The sequence below is a fragment of the Benincasa hispida genome, chromosome 8, assembly GCF_027475165.1.
Source record: "Benincasa hispida cultivar pf3 chromosome 8, pf3_genome.v1.1, whole genome shotgun sequence".
Classification (NCBI taxonomy): domain Eukaryota; kingdom Viridiplantae; phylum Streptophyta; class Magnoliopsida; order Cucurbitales; family Cucurbitaceae; genus Benincasa; species Benincasa hispida.
This window is the reverse complement of record NC_143485.1, coordinates 9,550,850-9,572,720: the sequence shown is the minus strand read 5'-3', so window position 1 is coordinate 9,572,720 and position 21,871 is coordinate 9,550,850. Positions and strand designations below refer to the sequence as shown.

At 37.4% G+C, this 21,871-nt stretch overlaps 1 protein-coding gene across 3 annotated transcripts; it reads right to left on the bottom strand.

Annotated features, from left to right (window-relative positions):
- Positions 1-609: 609 nt before the first annotated feature.
- Positions 610-13,201, bottom strand: LOC120083591 (iron-sulfur assembly protein IscA-like 2, mitochondrial). Of its 3 annotated transcripts, XM_090315987.1 has the most exons (6): positions 12,795-13,132; positions 4,704-4,962; positions 4,550-4,613; positions 2,541-2,746; positions 1,797-1,918; positions 610-1,681 (listed from the first exon to the last, which is right to left on the bottom strand). In XM_090315987.1, the coding sequence occupies exons 3-6, from the start codon at positions 4,593-4,595 to the stop codon at positions 1,423-1,425; spliced, it is 633 nt and encodes a 210-aa protein (XP_090172113.1). In that variant the 5' UTR covers positions 4,596-4,613; positions 4,704-4,962; positions 12,795-13,132; the 3' UTR covers positions 610-1,422. The 3 variants fall into 3 exon arrangements, with proteins under 3 accessions (XP_090172113.1, XP_090172114.1, XP_090172115.1); XM_090315988.1 differs by lacking the exons at positions 4,550-4,613; positions 4,704-4,962 and having other exon boundaries at positions 12,795-13,201; XM_090315989.1 differs by lacking the exons at positions 4,550-4,613; positions 4,704-4,962 and having other exon boundaries at positions 2,541-2,764; positions 12,795-13,128.
- Between the last annotated feature and the right edge of the window lie 8,670 nt (positions 13,202-21,871).

Sequence of the window (21,871 nt, the reverse complement as noted above, 5' to 3'; positions counted from 1 at the left end):
CCAATCTTTGGTGGTTCTTCCATAGCTCCTTGGAGGTACATTTGTCAATTTATCGATCTGATTGCCAATCGGATAAGACGTTGTATTGGTGATGGTTCTTCTACGTCTTTCTGGCACGACTCTTGGCTTAGTCGTGGTGTCCTTGCCAACACTTTATCCACGTCTCTTTCGTCTTGTGCAGCAACCTAAAGTTACTGTTGCTAATGCTTGGATCTCTTATACATCTGCTTGGAATTTGAACTTACGTCATAATCTTACTAAGTTGGAGATTGTTTAATGAGTTTCATTATCCCTTCATCTGGCATCCATTCGCTTGTGTTCCCCCCTGATACTTGGTTGTGGCCACTTGATCCTTCTATGGGTTTTACTATTAAATCTCTTATAGCTGATCTTGTGGGTGATCTGGATTCAGGTTTGACTGACCTTTATTCCGCAATTTGGAAAGATAGATATCCAAAGAAGATTAAAATCTTTCTTTGGGAACTTAGCTTGGGTGCCATCAATACTGTTGACCATTTGCAGCGTCGTATGTCTTATGTCTCTTTCTCCCTCTTGGTGCCATATGTGTCACAAGCATGTTGAGTCATTGGTTCATCTATTTTTCCTCTGTTCTTTGCTACCAGCTTTTGGGATCTTTTCTTGCCTGTTTTTTGTTGGTCTTTCCCTTGTCCTAATAATATTTCTGATGCTTTGGCCTCAATGTTAGTGGGTCATCCTTTTAGTAGTACTAAGAAGGTGATTTGGTTGGCCTTTATCCGTGCGTTCCTTTGGTGCATATGGGGTGAAAAGAACAGAAGACTTTTTAACGATACTTGTTCTTCTAGTGCTCGGTTTTTTTTAGTTTGTTTTGTCTATTGCTTTTTCTTGGTGTAAATTAAAACACCTTTTCACCCATTTCAGTTTATCATTTTTAGTCAATAATTGGTAATCCTTATTGTAATTTCTTTGCTTGGGAAAAACCCTTATACATATCAATTAATTGTTTCTTTTACCAAAAAAAAGAGTTTTGAGATTGATCCCAATTTAGTCCCTAAGGTTTCAATATGTTACAATTTTACCTTTAAAGTTTAAGTTTTATTTCAATTTCGTCTCTAGGTTTCAAGACTTACATTTTAAAGCTCGATTTTTCACTAAACACTCACTTTCAAACATTAATTAAAAAGAATTAAAGAAATTATAATTAATTGATTTTCACTATTTTTCCATCACTATTACAATTAATTTTAAAATTTTACTTCATAATTAATTTAAATTAATTAATAGACATTAACACCAAAGACTATAGTGCATACACTACTACAAAATAGAGGTTAAAACTTAAAAGTGTATATCTTGAAACCTAGGACCCAATTAAAACAAAACTCAAAATTTAAGGACTAAAAGTGATACTTTAAAATCTAAAGACTAAAATAGTAATCAAACTCAAAACGTAAGTATTAAAAGTGTAACATTTCGAAATCTAAGGACCAAACGAAAACTAGACCCAAGACTTAAAGACCAAAAAGATATTTTTTCCAAATAATAAACATATCTAAGCAACAATGGTAGAGCAGAGATATAGGTTTCACTCACAACGAAAGCCGAACGAATCAGCTCTTCAACATAATCAATTGTTGCTCCTTTTACAAAATCATATGAGATATTATCAACTACCAATTTAACTCCTTGCTTCTCACACACCCTGCAAACATGAAAGGAGAGAGAAGGGTAAAGTTTTAAAAAGTGAAACCAAAAATCATTGGCAATCTTTAGGTGAAAATCTTAAATAAGCAGCGAGTTTGAGCTAGTTTATAGACCTGTCATCTGGATTGGTTTTCTCATCCAAATTGAAAACATATTGAAATCCAGAACATCCCCCAGTTTCTACACTCAAACGAAGCATCTTTTCTTCCATAGGTTCTTGCAATTCCTTCATTCTCTGCAAGAAATGTCAAGGCTCAGCAGAAAGTAAATCAGGACCGGTCTTCGTAAGAACTTCATTATTCAACCCTTGCAAACACATGCAGCAGGAAAACCGTGGAAAAATGATAGTACGAATGCTGCAGAACTATCTTACTGATATATTCTTTTTATGAATAACATAAACTCATCAAGCAATTTAGCCCTTTGGTAACAGACAATACATCATACATCTGGTTATGAAGAGTTCATTCCTAAGTTTATAAGTCTCAGTTCCTTTCATCCATTCCAACTTTCAAGTAAAGTTTTTAAAAAATTAAGAATAAGACAATTACTGCAACTGGCACCATATTATTCTTAACATTTCTCCAGTTTTGGCATCATAACTTATGCCTCGTTTTAGGGCATCACATATGACAGCAAATGCCCAAATCTCAAATCCTCCACTCAAATTTTAAGCGCATAAAAGGCAATGGTTCATTGACATCCTAAAACCAAGAAATTATTGGCCCAAATAGTGCACAAAATGAGGATAACCCAGAAAATCAAGAACTAAAACAATGATGACAATGAAATAGATGAATAGTTTCTAATCCATATGGTACTTGCACAAAAAGGATTACATAAAATGTATGGGATACCCGAATGCAATTATCTGTCATGTGGATGGTATCAATGCCCACAGATGGAGTTATCAACGAAGAAGAGGTTTCTTGATGAGCTAAAACAGAAGAGCTAAGAAGCCTTTGGTTCTCTCGAATACGTGCTGCGAAGTATGGTGTTAGACGCTGAATTAGAAATCTGGGGACCATCTCTTTATTCACTCCTCTTGAAATTTGATTCTCATCTGCAGTAAAACCAAATGCTAAAGGCATTAACATGACTAATGAGGGCAATGCTTCTTCAAGGGTATCCGAGTCAATTAAAAGTTAAAACAAAAATGGAAATGCAAGATTTCAAACTGACCCAGATGAATTCGATCAACTATTGTGGCAGCGGTATTCAAACAAAACCCATGAATCCAGCAACTTTGCAGCATAAAACATGTTCTTGGAAAGCAATTTCTATTATAATTCAAATCAGCTCAAGAAGAGCTCTAACCATGAAATTCCAAATAATTTTAGCCTTTCCTCTAGACATCATACCCGCAAGGATTTGCAAAACTCAAGCATCCACTCGATTAGGGAGAAATTGATACCCCAAATTCATTCAAAAGGAAGATCCAACCCTCACACGGTTTAATAATGTTTTCCTAGCGAATTTTCCATCTCAAAGTAAAAAGTAATAATCCACAATGAGAGGTAAAAACGGAAATCACAACATTCACGAGAAAACCAAACCCAAACATTGTAAAATCTCAAGCAAAAGACTGAAGTATTGCACAAGACGGTAGTGTTGTGGATTTCTAACAATGGGTTCTATTTTAATGATCTACGGATTTTTGGAGATTTTGAGAGGGAGGGAAAGGAAAAATCTGAAGAGAGAGGCTTGCATTTGTACCAAGACTATGGAGATATATTATCGTTTTGAGTTTGGACAACCTTTTCTTTCCAAACACAAGATGCCAGATTAAAAATGGGTTTTTAAGAAAAATACACCCCTCTCACATGTCCTTTTACAGAAACAAGAAAACTAAAATGTAGATTGCACTTGATAAAAACCATTATCTAGAAACTGTTCGCAAATGGTTAAATTTGAATAGTTGAATTCTAGCCAATCATAGTCATGGCTGAATCAAGCATGATTTATATTGTGTTTTTTTTTTATAAATGAAGAAACAACCTTTAGTTGAGGGGGGAAAAAAGGGATCTAAAAAACAAGCCCACCAAAGAGGAGGATGCTAAAGAAAAGGCCTCCATAACTGTAAAATAAGACCTATTGGGTAATGTTAAAAATAGAAAATAGAGGATACTAGGTTTACGCGGAAAATCCTAGAACATGGAGAAAAAATAACAATAAAGAGTCTCTTTTATTATGTTTAACACACGTTGAAAGTTACAATAGAAGTCATATTTATAGGCTCTAGCAAGCCCTAAAATAGAAAAGGAAATAAACCTAGGGTAAAGTAAAATACTAAAATACTCTTAGGGCTATAAACTATCAACAAAGCCTCTTATTTCCAACACTCCCCCTCAAGTTGGGGCATAGATGTCAATTAGACCCAACTTGCTAACACATGAGTCAAAACTTTGCCTAAGTAACCCTTTGGTGAGAACATCAATAATTTGTTGATTAGATGGAATATACAGAATACAAATACTGTCATTGTTCAGTTTCTCTTTTATAGAGTGTCTATCAATCTCCACATGTTTAGTTCTATCATGTTGTACAAAATTATTGGCTATGCTTATAGCCGCTTTATTATCACAATAGAGTTTCATAGGTAGAACACTATCTTGGTGTAGATCAGACAGAACTTTCTTCAACCAGATTTCTTCACAGATTCCCAAATTCATAGCTCTCCATTCAGCTTCAGCACTATTTCTAGTAACAACACTTTGCTTCTTACTTCTCCAAGTAACTAGGTTACCCCACACAAAAGTACAAAATCCAGAGGTAGACTTTCTATCAATAACTGATCCTACCCAATCAGAGTCAGTATAAGTCTCAATGCATTTCCTGTCAGTTTTTCTGAACATCAGACCTTTACCTGGTGAGCTTTTCAAATATCTCAGAATTTGACTCACAGCTTCCATATGTTCTTCGTAGGGTACCTACATAAACTTACTAACAACACTGACAGCATAGGAAATATTTGTCTAGTGTGAGATAAGTAAATCAGTTTTCCCAATAGACGTTGATACCTCTCTTTATCAACAGGAACTTTGTCAACAGAATCTCCTAGATTCACATTGAATTCAATAGGAGTGTCAGCAGATCTACATCCAGTCATACCTATTTCTTTTAACAAGTCAAGAGTGTATTTCCGTTGTGAGACAGAGATCCCTTTCCTTGATCTTGCCACCTCCATTCCAAGGAAATACTTTAGATTCCCTAGATCTTTGATATCAAACTCATTGGTCATTTTCTTTTCCAGCCTAGTAATCTCAACACCATCATCTCCTGACAAAACAATATCATCAATATACACAATTAGAACAACAATTTTCCCAAATACTGGCCTTTTTGTAAACATTGTATGATCAGAGTGTCCCTGAGTGAAACCTTGGGACTTAACAAAGGTAGTAAACCTGTCGAACCACGCTCTCGAGGATTGTTAAACCATACAAAGACTTTTTGAGTTTACAAACCTGATGATCAAACTGAGCTTCAAAACCTGAAGGGCTCATATACACTCTTCTGATTCACCATTCAGAAATGCATTTTTCACATCAAGTTAATGGAGAGGCCAGTCTTTATTAACTGCAACAGAAAGAAGGGCTCGGACCGTGTTTAACTTCGCTACAGGGGAGAAAGTCTCAGAATAATTTATCCCATAAGTTTGAGTAAACCCTTTTGCTACAAGTCTGGCCTTGTACCTGTCTATAGTTCCATCTGATTTATACTTCAGAGTGAACACCCACTTGCACCCAACTGTTTTATGCTCTTTGGGAAGAGCAACAAGGCCCCACGTGTTATTCTTTTCGAGAGCTCTCATTTCTTCCATGACGCCAATCTTCCACTCAAGAATTTCCATAGCCATATGGTATTGTTACTATATCAAGGCTGGCAGTGAACGCCCTGAACCTAAAAGACAGATTACTGTAAGACATACAGCTATACATGGGGTACTTGGTGCAGGATTTGGTACCCTTTCTCAATGCAATGGGCATGTCAAGAAAGATATCATAATCCTCTGGTTTGCCTAATTCCTCATCTGTAATGGAATTTTGATTACATTTTCCAGCCTGATGAAAAATCTCACTCTCTTGTGTTTCTGTTGAAGTCTCATCACTACTTGCAACTCTGTTATTCTTTGGAACTAGCATATCATTCCTATCATATTCAGTCAAATCAACAATATCATCCTCAACACACAAGTTAGTATTATTAGGGCCAGTAGTACCTTGAGATTGCATTGGTTCATATTCATGGACTGAAGCTGACGAAGCAATAGGGGACACCATTTCCTTTCTGAGATTCTTCGTATGGTAGGTTATCCAAGGGATTTGTTTAGTGGGTAGAATGGTGTCATGGGTACTCCAGATGGGTTCAGGAAGGAGTTCAGGAAGGTCAGTGGGGACTGAAGATGTGGACCAGCTAGTCTCTTCACTAGTACTCTCCCCCTGAAGATGACTAACGGGAAAGAAAGGTTTATCCTCAAGGAACATTACATCCATGGAGATGAAGTATTTTCGGGAAGAAGGATGGAAGCATTTATAACCTCATTGGTGAAGGGGATACCCGAAAAGCACATTTCTGAGAACGAGGGGTGAACTTAGTTTGGTTAGGGCCATGACTATGGACAAAGGCTGTGCACTCAAAAGTTCGAAGAGGAACATTAGGAATAAGTCGCATGGTAGGGTATGACTCCTTGAGGCATTCAAGAGAGGTTTGGAATTGGAGGACACGGGAAGACATTCGATTAATAAGATGAGCTACAGTCAAAACTACATCCCCCCATAAGTAAGATGGAAGTGAAGTAGACAGCATGAGAGACCATGCAACCTCAAGAAGGTGACAATTTTTTCTTTCAGTCACCCCACTCTGTTGAGGTATATAGGCACATAAGCTTTGGTGGACAATGCCTTTAGAAGACAGAAAATCATGAAGAGTATTATTAAGGAACTCAAAACCATTATCACTACGAAGAATAGCAATTTTGGTGTTGAACTGAATCTCAACTGTGGTGTAAAATTGTTGAAATACCAATGAAACCTCAGATTTATCAATGAGGAGAAAAACCCATGTAAGACGGGTATGATCATCAATAAAGGTCACAAACCATGTTTCCCCGAAGAGGTGGTAATACTTAAGGGACCTCAAACATCACTATGAATAAGGGTGAAAGGCTGAGAAAGTCTGTAAGGTTGAGACGGAAAGGTGACTCTATGTTGTTTTACACGAATGCACACATCACAAGATAGAGAAGAGACGTCAACTTTATTGAATAAATGAGGAAATAATTTCATATATTTGAAATTTGGATGACCAAGGCAAAAATGTCACAACATACAATCTTTTTCTAAAGTTGAAAAATAAGAAGACAACAAACTAGTTCTATAACAGTTCCTAAAGAAAGCATCATCATCAAGGACATAAAGTCCCCTATTGTGACGGGCAGTGTCAATCATCTTCCCGAGCTCAAGTCCTAAAAGAAAACATTGTCTGATGAGAAAGCAACTTGACAATTCAGATCTCTAGTTATTAGATAGTAAATTGTAAGATGTTCTGGGTACATGCAGCACATTCTATAAAGTTAAACCATCAAACGGAGAAATATGACCCTTGCCCGCAATAAGAGCAAAGGACCCATCTACAATCCAAATCTTTTCAATACCAGCACTCGGAAGATATGATAGAAAATTATCAGAAGATCTAGTCAAATGATCTATAGCCCCCTGAATCAAGTATCCATGGTTTCTTACCATTTATGCTAAGGAGACTTAAGGACCGAGAGATACCTGATTGAGCAACAGCCCCAAGGGAAGAGATACAAGGGTCACTTTGGCAATTCACCTGAGGTTGTGACTGGGGGACACTCGTAGATTCATTCGTAAGAGCCCGACCAGGATTGGACTTGTCATTTGGAGGACGTCTTTTACCATTCGGTGATCTGCCATGTAAGTTCCAGCACAATTTTTTTTGTATGTCAGGGCTTCTTGCAATGTTCACACACCGGGGTTTGTTTCCCATTTTCCTTGTCACTATCAGAACCAGATAATTTTGTACTAAAAGCAGCAAAATCAGTAACAGATACAATCGTGATGTTCATAGCACTGGCTCTGTCTTCCTCCAGACGAACCTTAGAACACACTTCCATAAGAGAAGGTATAGGCCTCTGTCCCAATATACGACCTCACACTGCATCGAACTTGGAGTTCAAATCAGCTAGGAAATCATAGACACGATCGACTTCCTCAATCTTGGAATACTGAACACCTCCACAAGGGCAATCCCAGATAATTTCTGACACAGGTCCATCTCCTACCAGATTAAGGACAATAAAGTATGAATTGACATCCATTGTCCCCTGTTTGACTCATGAGCCTGTTTATGCAAAGTGTAAAGACAAGACGCATTCTACCTCTTAGAATATAATTTCTGAACTGCACCCCATATATCTCGAGCAGTCGCAGCATACAACAACGATTTCCCTACCTGAGGTTCCATACTATTAATCAGCAGTGATCGAAGCAGACAGTCATCTCCTTTACAAATGCACTCCTGAGGATCCCCTGGCCTAAGTCTTGGTATCACACCAGTTAAATACCTAAACTTGTGACGCCCCTTAAGAGTCATTTTAATGGACTGAGACCAGGAGAAATAATTCTGACCATTCAACTTTTCTCTTGTAATTAACCCTATGGAATTTCCCATAGATCCAGCCAAATAGTTTGGAATAGTTAAAGCAGGGAAAGAGGTTACCGAATTCTCTGGATACATTGGTAGACCGAAAGGAATATTAGAATTCACTTTACTAGAATTTAAGTTTGTGGAAGCACCTAGGGCTACCCCAAGACCAACGATTTATTGCTGAAAACTTGCCTGAAGATTAACTAACTATTGATGAACCATTACTGAAGATAAACCAATCGAACCTTATGTTTATAACTAGGCGGCTCGTGATGAGGAAGGTCTGGCAGCTACAGATAAGTTGTTTGCAGCTGAAAGGGAAAGGAGTCGTGGATTCCCAATGTTGCCGCGGCAGGGGATTTACCTCTGTGGTAGGCAGACGACTCACCAATCTCGGCTTCAAGGTGTAGGTTTCGGCTATTGGCAGTGAGGTTGGAGGGATAGGCAGCGACAGCTCTCGGTAACAAGGGAGGAACGTCTGCGGCATTGTGAAAAAGGGCGACAGCGCTAGGGTTTCCATCAAAGGTTTGCAGCGGCGCTAGAGTTGGAAAGATATGCAAGGACTGAAGCTACCGATTAACCACGACTTGAACAGCAGTAACAACAACGGTATCGATGGCGGCAGAATTGGCAGCAGTAGCATCGGTGGTCAGAATCGGCAATAGTAGGGCTGGTGCAAAATTAAGATTATCTTGCACCAATTGGTTTTCGCGGATGGCGACTAGGGTTTCATCACCACACTCTACTACCATGTTAAAAGATAGAAAATAGAGAACACTAGGTTTACGTGGAAAACCCTAGAACAGGGTGAAAAAACTACGATGGAGAGTCTCTTTTATTATTTTTAACACACAATGAAAGTTACAATAGAAGTCATATTTATAGGCTCTAGCAAGCCCTAAATAAAAAAGGAAATAAATCTAGGATAAAGTAAAATACTAAAATACCCCTGGGCTATAAACTATTAACAAAGCCCCTTATTTCCAACAGGTAATAACAAAAAAATTTCACCAAAACCTAAAGAGGAATATGGAAATGAATAAGGAACCAAACATTTTTAGGATCTTTTCCAACCCTCTAAACACTATTTTTTCCTCTCTCCCCACAAATTCCATAATAAGGCTCACATCCCTGCAAACCACAAGAAACGACCTCTATCCTTGAAAAAACGGACGGAGAAGGAAGTCGTCAATCATCCCCAACAAATCTCTGACTGATAAATTGTAAACCAAGCATGTCCACAAAGAAACTCCAAATGGAGCATTCATAGTCATAACTCCATAGGATATGGTTTGTGTCTTCTCCACTTTCTGACAAAGAATACAACAAAACGGGTCTATCAATGAAGGTAACTTTCTCAAGAGTCGGTCCATAGAGTTAACCCAATTGTGCAACACTTGCCAGACAAAGAACTCAACCTTCTTTGAACTTAATCAGAGCCAAGAAAACATAATCCCTAACTGGAGAAGGGTCCAACAAACTACGAAAAAGGGAACTACATGAGAAACCTCCAAAAGGATTAGAGCTCCAAATGTGAACATCTCTAATCTTGATCCTAAAATCAAACTCTCTTATCAAAGAAAGGAGGGGTAGTGACATTCGTTGTTTCCCTATTGGGCAAAGGACAACACTAGTAACTAAACAAAAACAAAAAAGAGCTCTAGACAAAATTAAGGCTTAGTTTGTTGTGGCAGCTTTTAATTAACAACTGTGCTTCTAGAAAAATTAGCTGTCAAATGAAGTAAATTGGTGTTTGGTAAATTTCAACTTAAACTTGAAAAAGTAGGTTATAGTGTTTGTTAAATAAATCTTATTTTAGATATAACAACTAAAACAGACTTATAAATAACTTTTTATTTTTTTGTAATTTAAAATTTTAAATGATTGTTTAGAATGATATGTTTTGTTTGTTATAGATTAGTTTTTAAATATTAAAGGAAATAGCTTTATTTTAGAAGACCAATATCAATATGGTATACTTTATTTAAATAAAATTGATGCATTCAACTCATGAAAATTAGAAAATAGATTTGATTAGGGAGAAATAGATAGATATATAAAATAAATCTTATTTTTAAAGTATAGAATTGAAAACTAAATATTCATTAGAAGTTCTACCTAGTTTTAGAAGAATTTAAAAGCTAATAGGATACTGCTTTTAAAAAAGCATGAAATTAGCATGTTTTTAAAAGTGATTTTAACATATTTTATTCAAATTTCACTTCTATCTCTCTCAAAAAAAATCCCGAATGCACGCTAAGACATTGGCCACAAAGAAATTTTTCGCTTTATCCTGAATGCCCATAAAACTATTGCGCTTTATTGTGCCTTGAGCTTTAAAGAACACTAAGCATTACCATATCTATCTCAGATGAACCCCAACCAAATCCAAGAGTCCCAAAAGAATTAATTTGTTAATTTGGATATTATTTTTTAGGACTTTAAACTGCTCAGACACTTTACAGCACAAGCTCCGGGACCAATGTTTATCTCCTTCCATATGCCCCTTGTGTCTAGTAAATAGAGAAGACCTTCAGCATCTTTTGTTTGAGTGTTCTTACTCAAGGAAATGTTGGTGGAAGATTTTTTTCCTTCAATTTATCTTGAATTTTTGGGAAAACAACTAAAGAAAACATGCAGCAAATCTTGGTTGGCCCTAGCCTCTCACCTAAAGCTCAGATTCTTTGGTTGAATGCGGTTAAAGCGTTAATTTCAGAAATTTGGTTTGAACATAATCAGGGAGTTTTTCATGATAAGCCTTAGGATTGGATGGAACGTATTGGTTCTACTCGTTTATTAGCTTCTTCGTGAAGTTCCCAATCGAAGTTTTTTTTACTGATTATTCTATTCAAGACATTAGCCTTAATTGGAACGCTTTTATTTCTTCACTGTAGTCATGTCCTCTTGGTTTCATTATGAGACTGTTTTGTATTGTAACGTGATGAGGGTGCTATAGTTGTGTCAACCTAGTTGAGATGCCGAGTGCATCTACTGATCCTAGGATTTTCGGGTTAAACATTTAGTTGTTTCTTAAATCTGTCTCTTTATACTTTGAACATTAGACTAGTTTCATTACATCAATGAAAAGTTTTATTTCTTTTTCCAAAAAAAATCAAATGAACCCCAACCATATATGCCCTCAACCAAGTCAAAATCTACAACATCCAAGATCTCGCATCTCGACCACACTTTTAGGAGTTGTAACTATGCTTTTCTGGTGTGGAATTGTCTCTTTCAGGCATTCGATTTCATCTTGCCTAATCTAGAGAGTGTAGCTCTATGAGAAAAGAGATTCTTCTTCGCCCATCTTTTGCAAGAAAGGGCATTTTTTGTATCTTGTTGGGGTTTGTGCAATTTTGTAGGGCCTTTCAGTTGAGATGAACAAGAAAATCTTTAGGGGTTGAGAGACCTAATGAGGAAGTACGGTCCCCTATTGGGTTCCAAGTCTTTGGGCTTCAGTTTTTAAGACTTTTTGGCAATTATACTTCAAGGGTTAATTTTCCATAATGGAACCTTTTTGTTTTAGTTCGGCTATTTATGGTGGGGGCTTTCCTTTTTGTAAACCCCTAGTATTCTTCCATTAAAAAGGTTGGTTTTTTCATCAAAAAGAAAATGCCGCAGCTGGCAAGCCCTAAAAACAGGATTTCGGGGTATGTAAAAGTAACACTAGAGTCCTAGACTATGGAATAACAATCAAGGCCATTGATTCATTTCAACTTGTCCAATTTCCGATCCCACCAAAACAACCATATATTTTCCTGTGGATATTATATTTGCCTTGAAAGCAATCCCGTCTCTGGGTCATTAAAAAAGACCATTGAGGTAGATCAAAATTCTGTGCACAGGAGGGAAGTTGAAAGAATTAAGTATGGAATATGCATCATCAAAAGAACAGAACGTAGATTGTTAGACCATTGAGGTAGAATGTAGATTGGTAGAAGGAAACTAAGAGTTTTACCCAGACCATGAGTTTGAAAGGGGATGATGGGCACTGGACTCAGCCCCTATCCCTTTTAGTAATACCAGTTCAATTAGTATGTTTGAATTTGTAATTCATTCTCCTTTAATCTAGGGTTTCACGTATAGAAATTTACACTTTTATTACAAACCATTCAAATCAATCGTTCTATTCTACGTCTTAACAACTCGATGGTCCCCAGTCCTTTTCATTAGAGCCTGAGTCGAGTCTCTGAGCAATTCTTTTGTTAGAAAGCTAATGCTATAACAAACTCTCAAATACCCAAAGTTCTCTGAAATCACAAATTCTCAATTTAGAAAGACGGTAAAGCTATTGAAAATAATAAAAATAAAGGTCAGAGTTCCTTCTTCTTTGTGGATTCATACTTTCCCGTCAGATAATACTCGAGAAATCGGAATCAAGAGAAAGAAAAACAAGCAGAAAAACATGTTAACAGAAGGAAAAAGGAGAAGGTTCTTACATGCTGATGACGCTGCAAACAGAAGAACATAAGCAATTCACCGCTTTGCCAATTCAAGTTGTTAGCATCAATAACTTAAATTGAAAAGTCGTCACCGCTGCATGAACTTGGATGGGCTCGTAGTTCATTGTCCTCCACACATTCCCCAATTGCAATTTCGCAACTCAAACCAAAAGTAATTGACAAAGGGGGAGGAAGCTGCAGCGACTGGAATCAAACAAGAAGGAAGAGATACTATGGAAGGAAAGATGGAAACTATAGAGAGAGGGGATGAAGCTTCGGTTTGAATCAGGGTAGAACAGAGAAAGAGGGAAGTTGGATTGAGAATAATTTGGGGTAATGGAATTGCGAAAGGTGCTTGGTTTGGATAAGAAGTGTTCAAAATCCATCGACACAATTCAATTCGTGCGCTTTGAGTTGATTGATTCAAATAAATGAAAATTTTATATGTTGTATTAGCTATAGTTATCTAATATATTTTAAATAAATCTACCTATCTAAATTTATTATTAATTTTAAAATATATTTTTTATTATTTATAATATAATTATTTATACATATATTTTATTTAATTTTATTATTTTTTGAATAATTTATTCTCCAATAAATCTTAAAAATAGTTTCTGAGTACTTTTGAAAAGAAAATTGTTGGAGGAGAAATTTCGAATCAATCACGGATCGCCACATCAATGACGAAATTCCAAAATCATCAAATTTAGGATCAATTAAAAGTTGACATGTGTCTTAAATTGAGTGTTGTTCACCGGTTTTTATAAGCATGCATGAGTGGTGTAAGGTAATAAAACAGTTTATCACCTAGACATTGTAGGTTGAAATCTAATTATAAACGTTATACTTGGATAAAACCACTTAGACTTAGGTTGTTTTAATTAGTCGAAAAGAACCTAAGTTTAATTTTACCCAAATAGTAGAACATTTGAGTGGGAGTTTAATAACTTATATGATAAAGTTATTAGAACACTTCAGTGGGAGATTAATAACATATATGATACGTTATTTTTAACTCCCATGTCCTTAAGAGTTCACAGTCAAGATTTAAGCGGTACTTCATGTCAATTATACCTTGGCTGCTCTATTCGGAAAGTATTTGCATAAATTTGGATTCCGGTGAATAAGGGGAAGTCGTTCAAATATAAGAATCAAGTATATGATACATTTGATTTCAACTTTCACGTCCCTACAAAATTCACACCATGAGATCCATACAATGCTTCGTGTCGATTATACCTCAGCTGCTCAATTCGGAAAGTGTTTGTATGAGTCAAGAGCAAAGTGAATGGGGGAAATAGTTCATAGTAAGTGAGTAAATGATATGTGTCAACATATCCTGCGGTCTCTTCCGTCAGTTTAGACCGTAAGATTCCTATGTTGCACCTACTGGTTTGCTTTAGGCAGACGGCGGCTATCCCCTCGGAGGATTGTAACATAAAATTTGGAACAACTAAAACTCTATAAATGAATAAGATTTCTTAGGTTCATTCCCAACTTTGACTCTCCATTTCGGTAGCATAGTTGGGGTCGACCTCCGACATCTGAAATCGGAAGGTTATACTTACAAAATTACTAAAGTGTTAGTAATTTCTGAATGAAACAGTAACTAAACGACAACAAGAATAAGAGTTATTTTGGAGGTAGTGTTTAGTCAAAATTGTTTTGCTTAGTGACAGAGTATCTGACTATTCCTCAGTAGCACGTATTCCGACTCATTATAGTATCGTTGCAAATAAATAATGGTTATGGGTACATTATTACTTGTTTTGCTTAAAAATTTTGACTTTCAATTTAGTTTCAATTTTCTAATTAGAATTTGTTTAAAATTTTCAACATGTCAAAATTTTCTAGAATACTCGCTTTCGAATTAGTTAATAGTAAAATCGAATCGACATACAAATTACAGTGGTTAATGGTTCTAAAAGGGTTTTAACATAGGATGCCTCGATCTCCCAAATCATCTAAAGTTTTGAACTATATAGATGAAAATGAAAAATTCGAAAAACAAGATGAATACGATTTACTTGTTATCGAAGCATGTTTAGTGGAAAACAATAAAACCTAGATAATAGATTCAGATGTCGCTAATCATGTCTGTACTTTCTCACAGGAAACAAGTTATGTGGTTGTACGATTCCAACAGAAGATCCAAGTCACAGATCTGCAAAATAAAGGAGAATGCATTGATAGGAACGATGACGAAGGTTGGACCCTCGTAACACGCTGAAAGAAAAAAAAGTTGAGCCCTACTAAAAATGAGTCACGCTCCTATCGAATTTATAAAAGAGGGAGCAAGACCCATAAGAGAAAGGGAAGAAAGAAGGCTCGAAATCCCAAGGTTGTTGAGGAGGGAGATGAGAACGTTCCTCGTCCCAAACGACATGTGACGTTGATAGATTTCCTCCTGGAGAACTTTTGCGATTGGAGTTTAGAAGAAACACTAGAGGCTGCTACATGTCATGCTGTCAGCGACACGGAAGAAGAAGATACCCTCCTAAGCCCATTGAAATCGACAGAAGAATCAAAGGGCTTATCGTCATTCAGCATAGATGACCTGCTCTCACTCCTGCAAGAAGCTAAGACGACCCTCATTGAGGTGTTGTTGGAATTCAATGCGTCTGGTGCACCGACCTTCGCAACACGTGTGTATGCCTCGTGTTATACATCCACAGACTTTTCAGACGAAGATCTGCTGCTGAGATCCAAGTTGTACAATAGGCCTTTGTATGTCTCAAGATACATCCCGATCAAGGTCATTAGTTGTTACAAGGAAAGAAACGGGTAGCAAGGCACAAGCCTCCAGCCCAAAAGGCATTGGGACATCCACCAGTGTCGGAGAGACACCTTTAGTGAGGGATGAAAAGACCTCAAGACCTCTGATTCTGTGCCATGTTCTTTTATCGAGACGGAAGAAGGGTGAGTCACCTTTTACAGAATTCTCAAAAGGTTTGCAGATTGGTCATATAGAAATCCTAAATGAGGGTTTCGTCACACTTTTCACGTCAATAACAAATCCATAAGTCCCAAGCCAGAGGCGAAATTGACAAAGTTAAATATGCCTGAGAAGCGAACTAAAGACGGATTTGATCACAAGGCTTACAAGCTGTTAGCGAAGGTGAGTTATGACTTCACAACTTACACTGAGTTTAAGAGCTTAAAGATTTATGAGCAACTCAGACTCTCATCAACCCAAAAGAAGATTTTGCAAGAGGGACACGCTATACCTACGTCGAAGACGGGACCAGATATAAATCATCGAAACCGATTCGCATACTAGAAAGGCGAAGGAAAATGTGGCCAACAACAATCATATCACCATAGAAAAAGTCAATGATGAAAGGGAAAAGGATGACAGAGATAAAAGAATCTCAGCCTTCAACCAAATTAGGTCGTCTGCTGCATACGCTTTGTTCTTTGAAAGATTGAGCATGACGGAAGCAGAAAAGGGAAGTCCATATACGATTCCCAGAGCTATTCGACGCCCAACACTTCGAAGGTTGACTCTACCTAATGAAATATAGGAGAAGATCATCTGTCAAACTCTGGTAGTGGCATGACCTTTAACCTTCGAGAGATTAAGGGAAGTTTCGAAGAAAAACTAAGGAAAACCCCGCACTTCTGTTTTTTATCTCTTAAAGCACGAGAGGGTTGAAGATCCCCTCGACCGACATGTCTCTAGTGAGACAAAGAGGAAAGTAAAAACTTGTGGTGACGCCCCCAATATGACTATAAGGAAAAGGGGGCCGATACCCCGGGCGTCAATTTGGCGACGCCTCGACCTTGAAGACGTTGAAAGGTTGTCAAGTCAAACAAGAAACCATCAGATAAGGCAAGAAGCGACAACGAAATTCGTAGTACCATCCCCTCACGAATGAAGAGAAATACCTTTGTTGCTCTAAACACAAGTGAAGGCTCGCTCAGGGTAAAGAGGTGCAACATTGTCTTCACCAACCTTCAGAATGGAGCCTTAGAGTAGGAGGAAGGCGAAACTTCATGCCACCACATTACCGTCACCAAAAACTCCGAAAATGATACAACCAAGGAAGAGGTGGAAGATGTTCCATTATGCTTGGAGGATGGTGGTCAGTCCACAGTGGACGAGCTCACAGAGGTGAATCTGGGCACAACGGAGGAATCACGTCCGAATTTCATCAGTGTATCTCTCTCTGAAGAGGAAGAGGGTGAATATATGAGTCTGCTCACCGAATATAGGGATGTTTTCGCCTGGTCATATAAAGAAATGTCAGGGCTGGATCCGAAGGTAGCAATCCACCACCTCACAATCAAACAAGGATGTCGACCCATAAAGCAGACTCAACGATGTTTTCGATCGGAACTTACTCCCCAGATCGAAGCTGAAGTCAATAAGTTGATTGAAGCGGGATTTATTTGGAAAGTCAAATACCCAATGTGGATAGCCAACATTGTCCCGGTTAGAAAAAAGAATGAACAGCTTCGTGTCTGCATGGACTTTCGTGACCTAAACAGCGCGTGCCCGAAAGACTATTTTCCATTGTCCATCACGGAGATCATGGTTGATGCAACAATGGGACATGAAGCCCTATCCTTTATGGACGGATCGTCTGGGTATAACCAGATACGAATGGCTCTTAATGATGAGGAAATGACGGCATTTTGAACCCCAAAAGGGATATATTACTACAAGGTAATGCCCTTCGGATTGAAGAACGTTGGCGATACTTATCAACGTGCCATGCAGAAGATATTTGATGATATGTTGCATAAACATGTGGAATGTTATGTGGATGACCTTATGGTTAAGACCAAACGGTGAGAAGACCATTTGAAGAATCTGATAACTATGTTCGATCGCCTGTGAAGGTACCAGTTGAAGACGAACCCTCTCAAGTGCGCGTTTGCCATAACCTCAGGGAAGTTTATAGGCTTCGTTGTGAGACATTGAGGGATAGAGATAGATCAATCCAAGATCGATTCCATCCAGAAGATGCCAACGTCAAGGAATCTACATGAGTTGAGAAGTCTGCAAGGGCGTCTAATTTACCTCCAGAGTTTTATTTCTAACCTGATAGGTCGATGTCAACCCTTTCAGAGACTGATGAGAAAGGGAGAAAAATTCGAATGGGGTGAGGCCTGTCAAAATGCTTTTGATAACATAAAGAGGTACTTGTTTAGTCCTTCTATCGTAGAAGCCCCAGTAGTAGGCAAGTCGTTGATATTGTACATCGCAGCGCAAGAAAGATTGTTGGGGGCGTTGTTGGCACAGGATGAAGAGAAAGAAAAAAAGCGTGCTCTCTACTACCTAAGCAGGACCTTAAACGGAGCTGAAGTCAATTACTCCTCTATTGAGAAAACGTGCCTCACACTCTTCTTCGCTATCGATAAGCTGAGACACTATATGCAGGCCTTCACAATTTATCTAATTGCAAAAGCCAATCCCATCAAATATGTATTATCTAGGCTAATCATCTCAGAGCGTTTGGCCAAGTGGGTAATCATACTTCAACAATACAACATCATTTATGTGTCGTAAAGGGCAATAAAGGGCAAGCGTTGGCCGGCTTCTTGGCAGATCACCTGGTTCAATCAGATTGAAAGTTGTGAGACTTGTCTGATGATGAAGTTCTCTTCACACAAATCATGGGACCTTGGGTCATGTTCTTCGATGGTGCGGCCCGGAGAAGTGGTGCGGGGGTAGGCATCGTCCTCATTTCGCCAGAAAAGCACATGCCGCCTTATAGCTTAGCACTTCCTGAATTATGCTTGAACAATATTGTTGAACACCATGCTTTAATAATCAGCCTCCAAATGGCTTTAGAGATTGGGGTATCTTATATAGAGATTTTCGATAACTTGAAGTTGATAATTAATCAGCTCTTAAGTTAATACGATGTGAAGCATGACAACTTAAAGCCTTACTACATTTATGCTCGACAGTTGTGTTGGGAATGTCCTAAAACTCACAGTTCGTGTTAAACATTATATTTATCAATAATAAATAATTGTTAATTTTGCATTCTATTATGAAAATCCAATAAACATATCAATGGCTATAGTCTGAATACTGTAACTTTATGTAGTGACATAAACAAAATCAAGTTAACAGTATATAGCCTAAATAGTCTAATAAGTATATAGATGAAATTGGGTATCTCATCCTGGTAACACTATTGGATGCGGCCCACTTTGTAGTTGTTACAAGAAGTTTTAAAGTTCTACAAACGATGTGATCCACAGATTTTTCATGTTGAGACATGTGAGTGGAGGCATCCTATGCAATGAGTTTGCATATAGACTGGACCACGAAAATAATCACTTTTCTTTATAACGATCGTTTACTGTTAAAGCTGACTATTTAATTTATTAAGTAACCTAGGTTAACTCGATCTTAATCCTAAGCTAGCTTTGAACTCTTGTTTGTTTGGGATTATCCTTTAATCTGCAAACGGTGAGAGTACTCCAATAGCACTACTCAATAAGCTTCCTATTTTAGGGATAAGACCGGATGAATAGTTGGGGACATAGCTCTGCAAGATGGAATTCACTCCTATCCAATTTAGGGTTAACAGATAGGTTGTTATCTTAAGTAGTGATTCCAGGTCTTGAACAATCAAGCCCCCACCTTCTCATGATAGAGAAAGGATTTGATTAATAGGGATTATGAATCAAAATTGTTCATTAGAGGGTTAGTAGGAACTTAAGGAACAAGAAATATTCACAGGGGTAAAATGGTTATATTGACCCAGCTGTGATTATGAACAACCTATGAAGGATCGGGTTACGGATTATGGTTATATAAAGTGGACATAATATATCTATAGTGAGAGGAGTTCAACTATGGGCTATAATAGAGTGACCCATTAGTTAACGAATGGGGGTTAGATCAGTCTAATGAGTTTAGCCGATTAATCTCGGATCATTGGAGCCCATGATCTATAGGTCCGCAAGGTCCCCCTACTAGCTCGTAAATGGATAAGCTTTAGAGTAGCTTGATAAGGTAATTTGAAACGTTCAAATTAAAATTAAACGGAATAGGATAATTTATATTTAAATATGATTTAAATATATGAAGATGGATTTGTGTAAAAATTAATTTAATATTTGATATTAAATTAATTAGAATTATTTAAATGATTATTTAAATAATTATTTATTAATTTTATTAGAAAATTAATGATGTTTCAGTTTTAAAATCAAAATTGAATTTTGAAATCTTATTTGATTTTTAGAAAATTGAAAAGTTGAAAATCATGCACAAATGGAAAATCAGATTTTTCCATTACCATCTTCTACATGCTCACACAAACACCCATTATCTTTTTCTTCATTTACTCCAAGTATGAGCTGCAACTCATGCAATGTTCTACTATGCATGTTTACCTGCAATAAATAAAGAAGATTGGAGTGAATTTGAGGCATGCATTCAATAGAAATTTTAGAGAAAATTTGGGTTGAAGAAGAGTTCTTTAAGCAGTGTGGTGCTGTGAACTTCTCCTTGTTTATTCATTGCTTCAAGTTATTCTTGAGTCCCACAACTCGTTCTAAAGCTCCAAGAAGATAGTGAGGAAGATCTTGAGGTGGTTCACGGTGTTCTTTGGAGAAGTCTACTGCTGTTGATCAAGATCTTGAAGAGTTCTACAAAGGTGTGATTACAAACCCTCTTATTTTAGATGAGCATGCTTTAGTTTCTGCCAAAATTAGTGAATTTGAATGCTTATTGTGTTAAGGATGATGCCCTAAAGTCTTGTGTCCTATAGTTTGTAAACAGTTTGTACGAACGTTTGTGATGTATAATATATGATATTTACTTCACTTATTGACTTTGCACATTTAGATGTTTTATTTGCTTTACCACAAACCAATAAACTAAAATTCCTGGTTGTCTTTATGTAACTTAAGCATGTATGTGGTGATATACAAGTGGATCGTGCCTTAAATGATAACCAAAATGGTCTGTAGTATATAGATATAGGAGGGAAACCTTATTCTGGTAACGCTACAGATGTGGCCCACTTTGTGGAATAGTTACAAGTGTTGTGACTTGTCATAGATGGTCTGATCTTGACCATTCGTGTAAGGGACATGTGAGTGGAGGCGTGCTATACAAAAAGTTTGTATAAGACCTGACCACAAAGTGTTAATATCTTGTTATATAACACCGTTCATGACAGAGACTTCACTTCACTAAGATGACCATAGGTAACATGACCTCAATCCTGAGTGAGTTGGGAACTCCTACCATTGAGGACGGTCCTTTGATTTGCATGGGTGCGAGTGGCCAGGTCACCGACTCAAACCTACCACTTTGGGGATTCGTCTGATATGAGAGCTGGGAACGTAGCTACACAAGGTGGAATTCACTCATTGCCCAAAGCAGGGGTAAGTAGATAGATAGCTCCCTTAAGGGCTGATTCCGGGGCTTAAACAATGTGGCGCCACACACCTTCTCATGGCCCGAGAGGTGTTCACACATAGTAGGACTATGTTATATTGTTCATTAGAGGAATTAGTGGTACTTAAGGAGTGAGATGTAACTACAAAGGCAAAATGGTAAATTAGCCTAGTTGTACTTACGAGCATCTATGAAGGGTTATCATACTCATAATTAGTTATATCCAATAGATACATAAATATATCTATGTTAAGAAGAGTTCAGCTATCGATCTTTAGTGAAATGTCTGGCAGTTAAGGGATGGTGGATCTCGTGGCTAAAGAGTTTAGTTAGCTATTCACGTACCATTGGAGCTTCGAGCCATAGGTCTATAAGGTCCCCTTGGTAGCTTGGATACAAGTTGAGAATCAGTTTTTGGGTCAGTTTGAAATGTTCAAATTGACAAGAGAGGGTTCGATTATATATGATATAATTGAACTGGTCAATTATATATGATATGATTGACTAAATGTATGAGATACATTACCTTGGAGAAAATTGGATATAAATATGATTTATATCAAGTAGAGGAGAAAACACTATAGTTGATATATGATATCAAACTATAGGTTATGAATATAATGTGATTATATTTATTTGAACGGTTATGAGATAATTGGCCGACGTTTTCTCCGAATTCGTGCCTTAGTGGAAA

What these genes read in the sequence shown, in the direction of transcription:
- LOC120083591 (XM_090315987.1), bottom strand. Translation starts at nt 4,595, where the DNA reads ATGGAAGCTGTGAGTCAAATTCTGAGATATTTGAAAAGCTCACCAG. An exon ending in TGACAGATAATTGCATTCGG is followed by an intron (nt 1,919 to 2,540) that starts GTATCCCATACA and finishes CATTTCTTGCAG; the next exon opens with AGAATGAAGGAATTGCAAGA. An exon ending in AAAACCAATCCAGATGACAG is followed by an intron (nt 1,682 to 1,796) that starts GTCTATAAACTA and finishes TCATGTTTGCAG; the next exon opens with GGTGTGTGAGAAGCAAGGAG.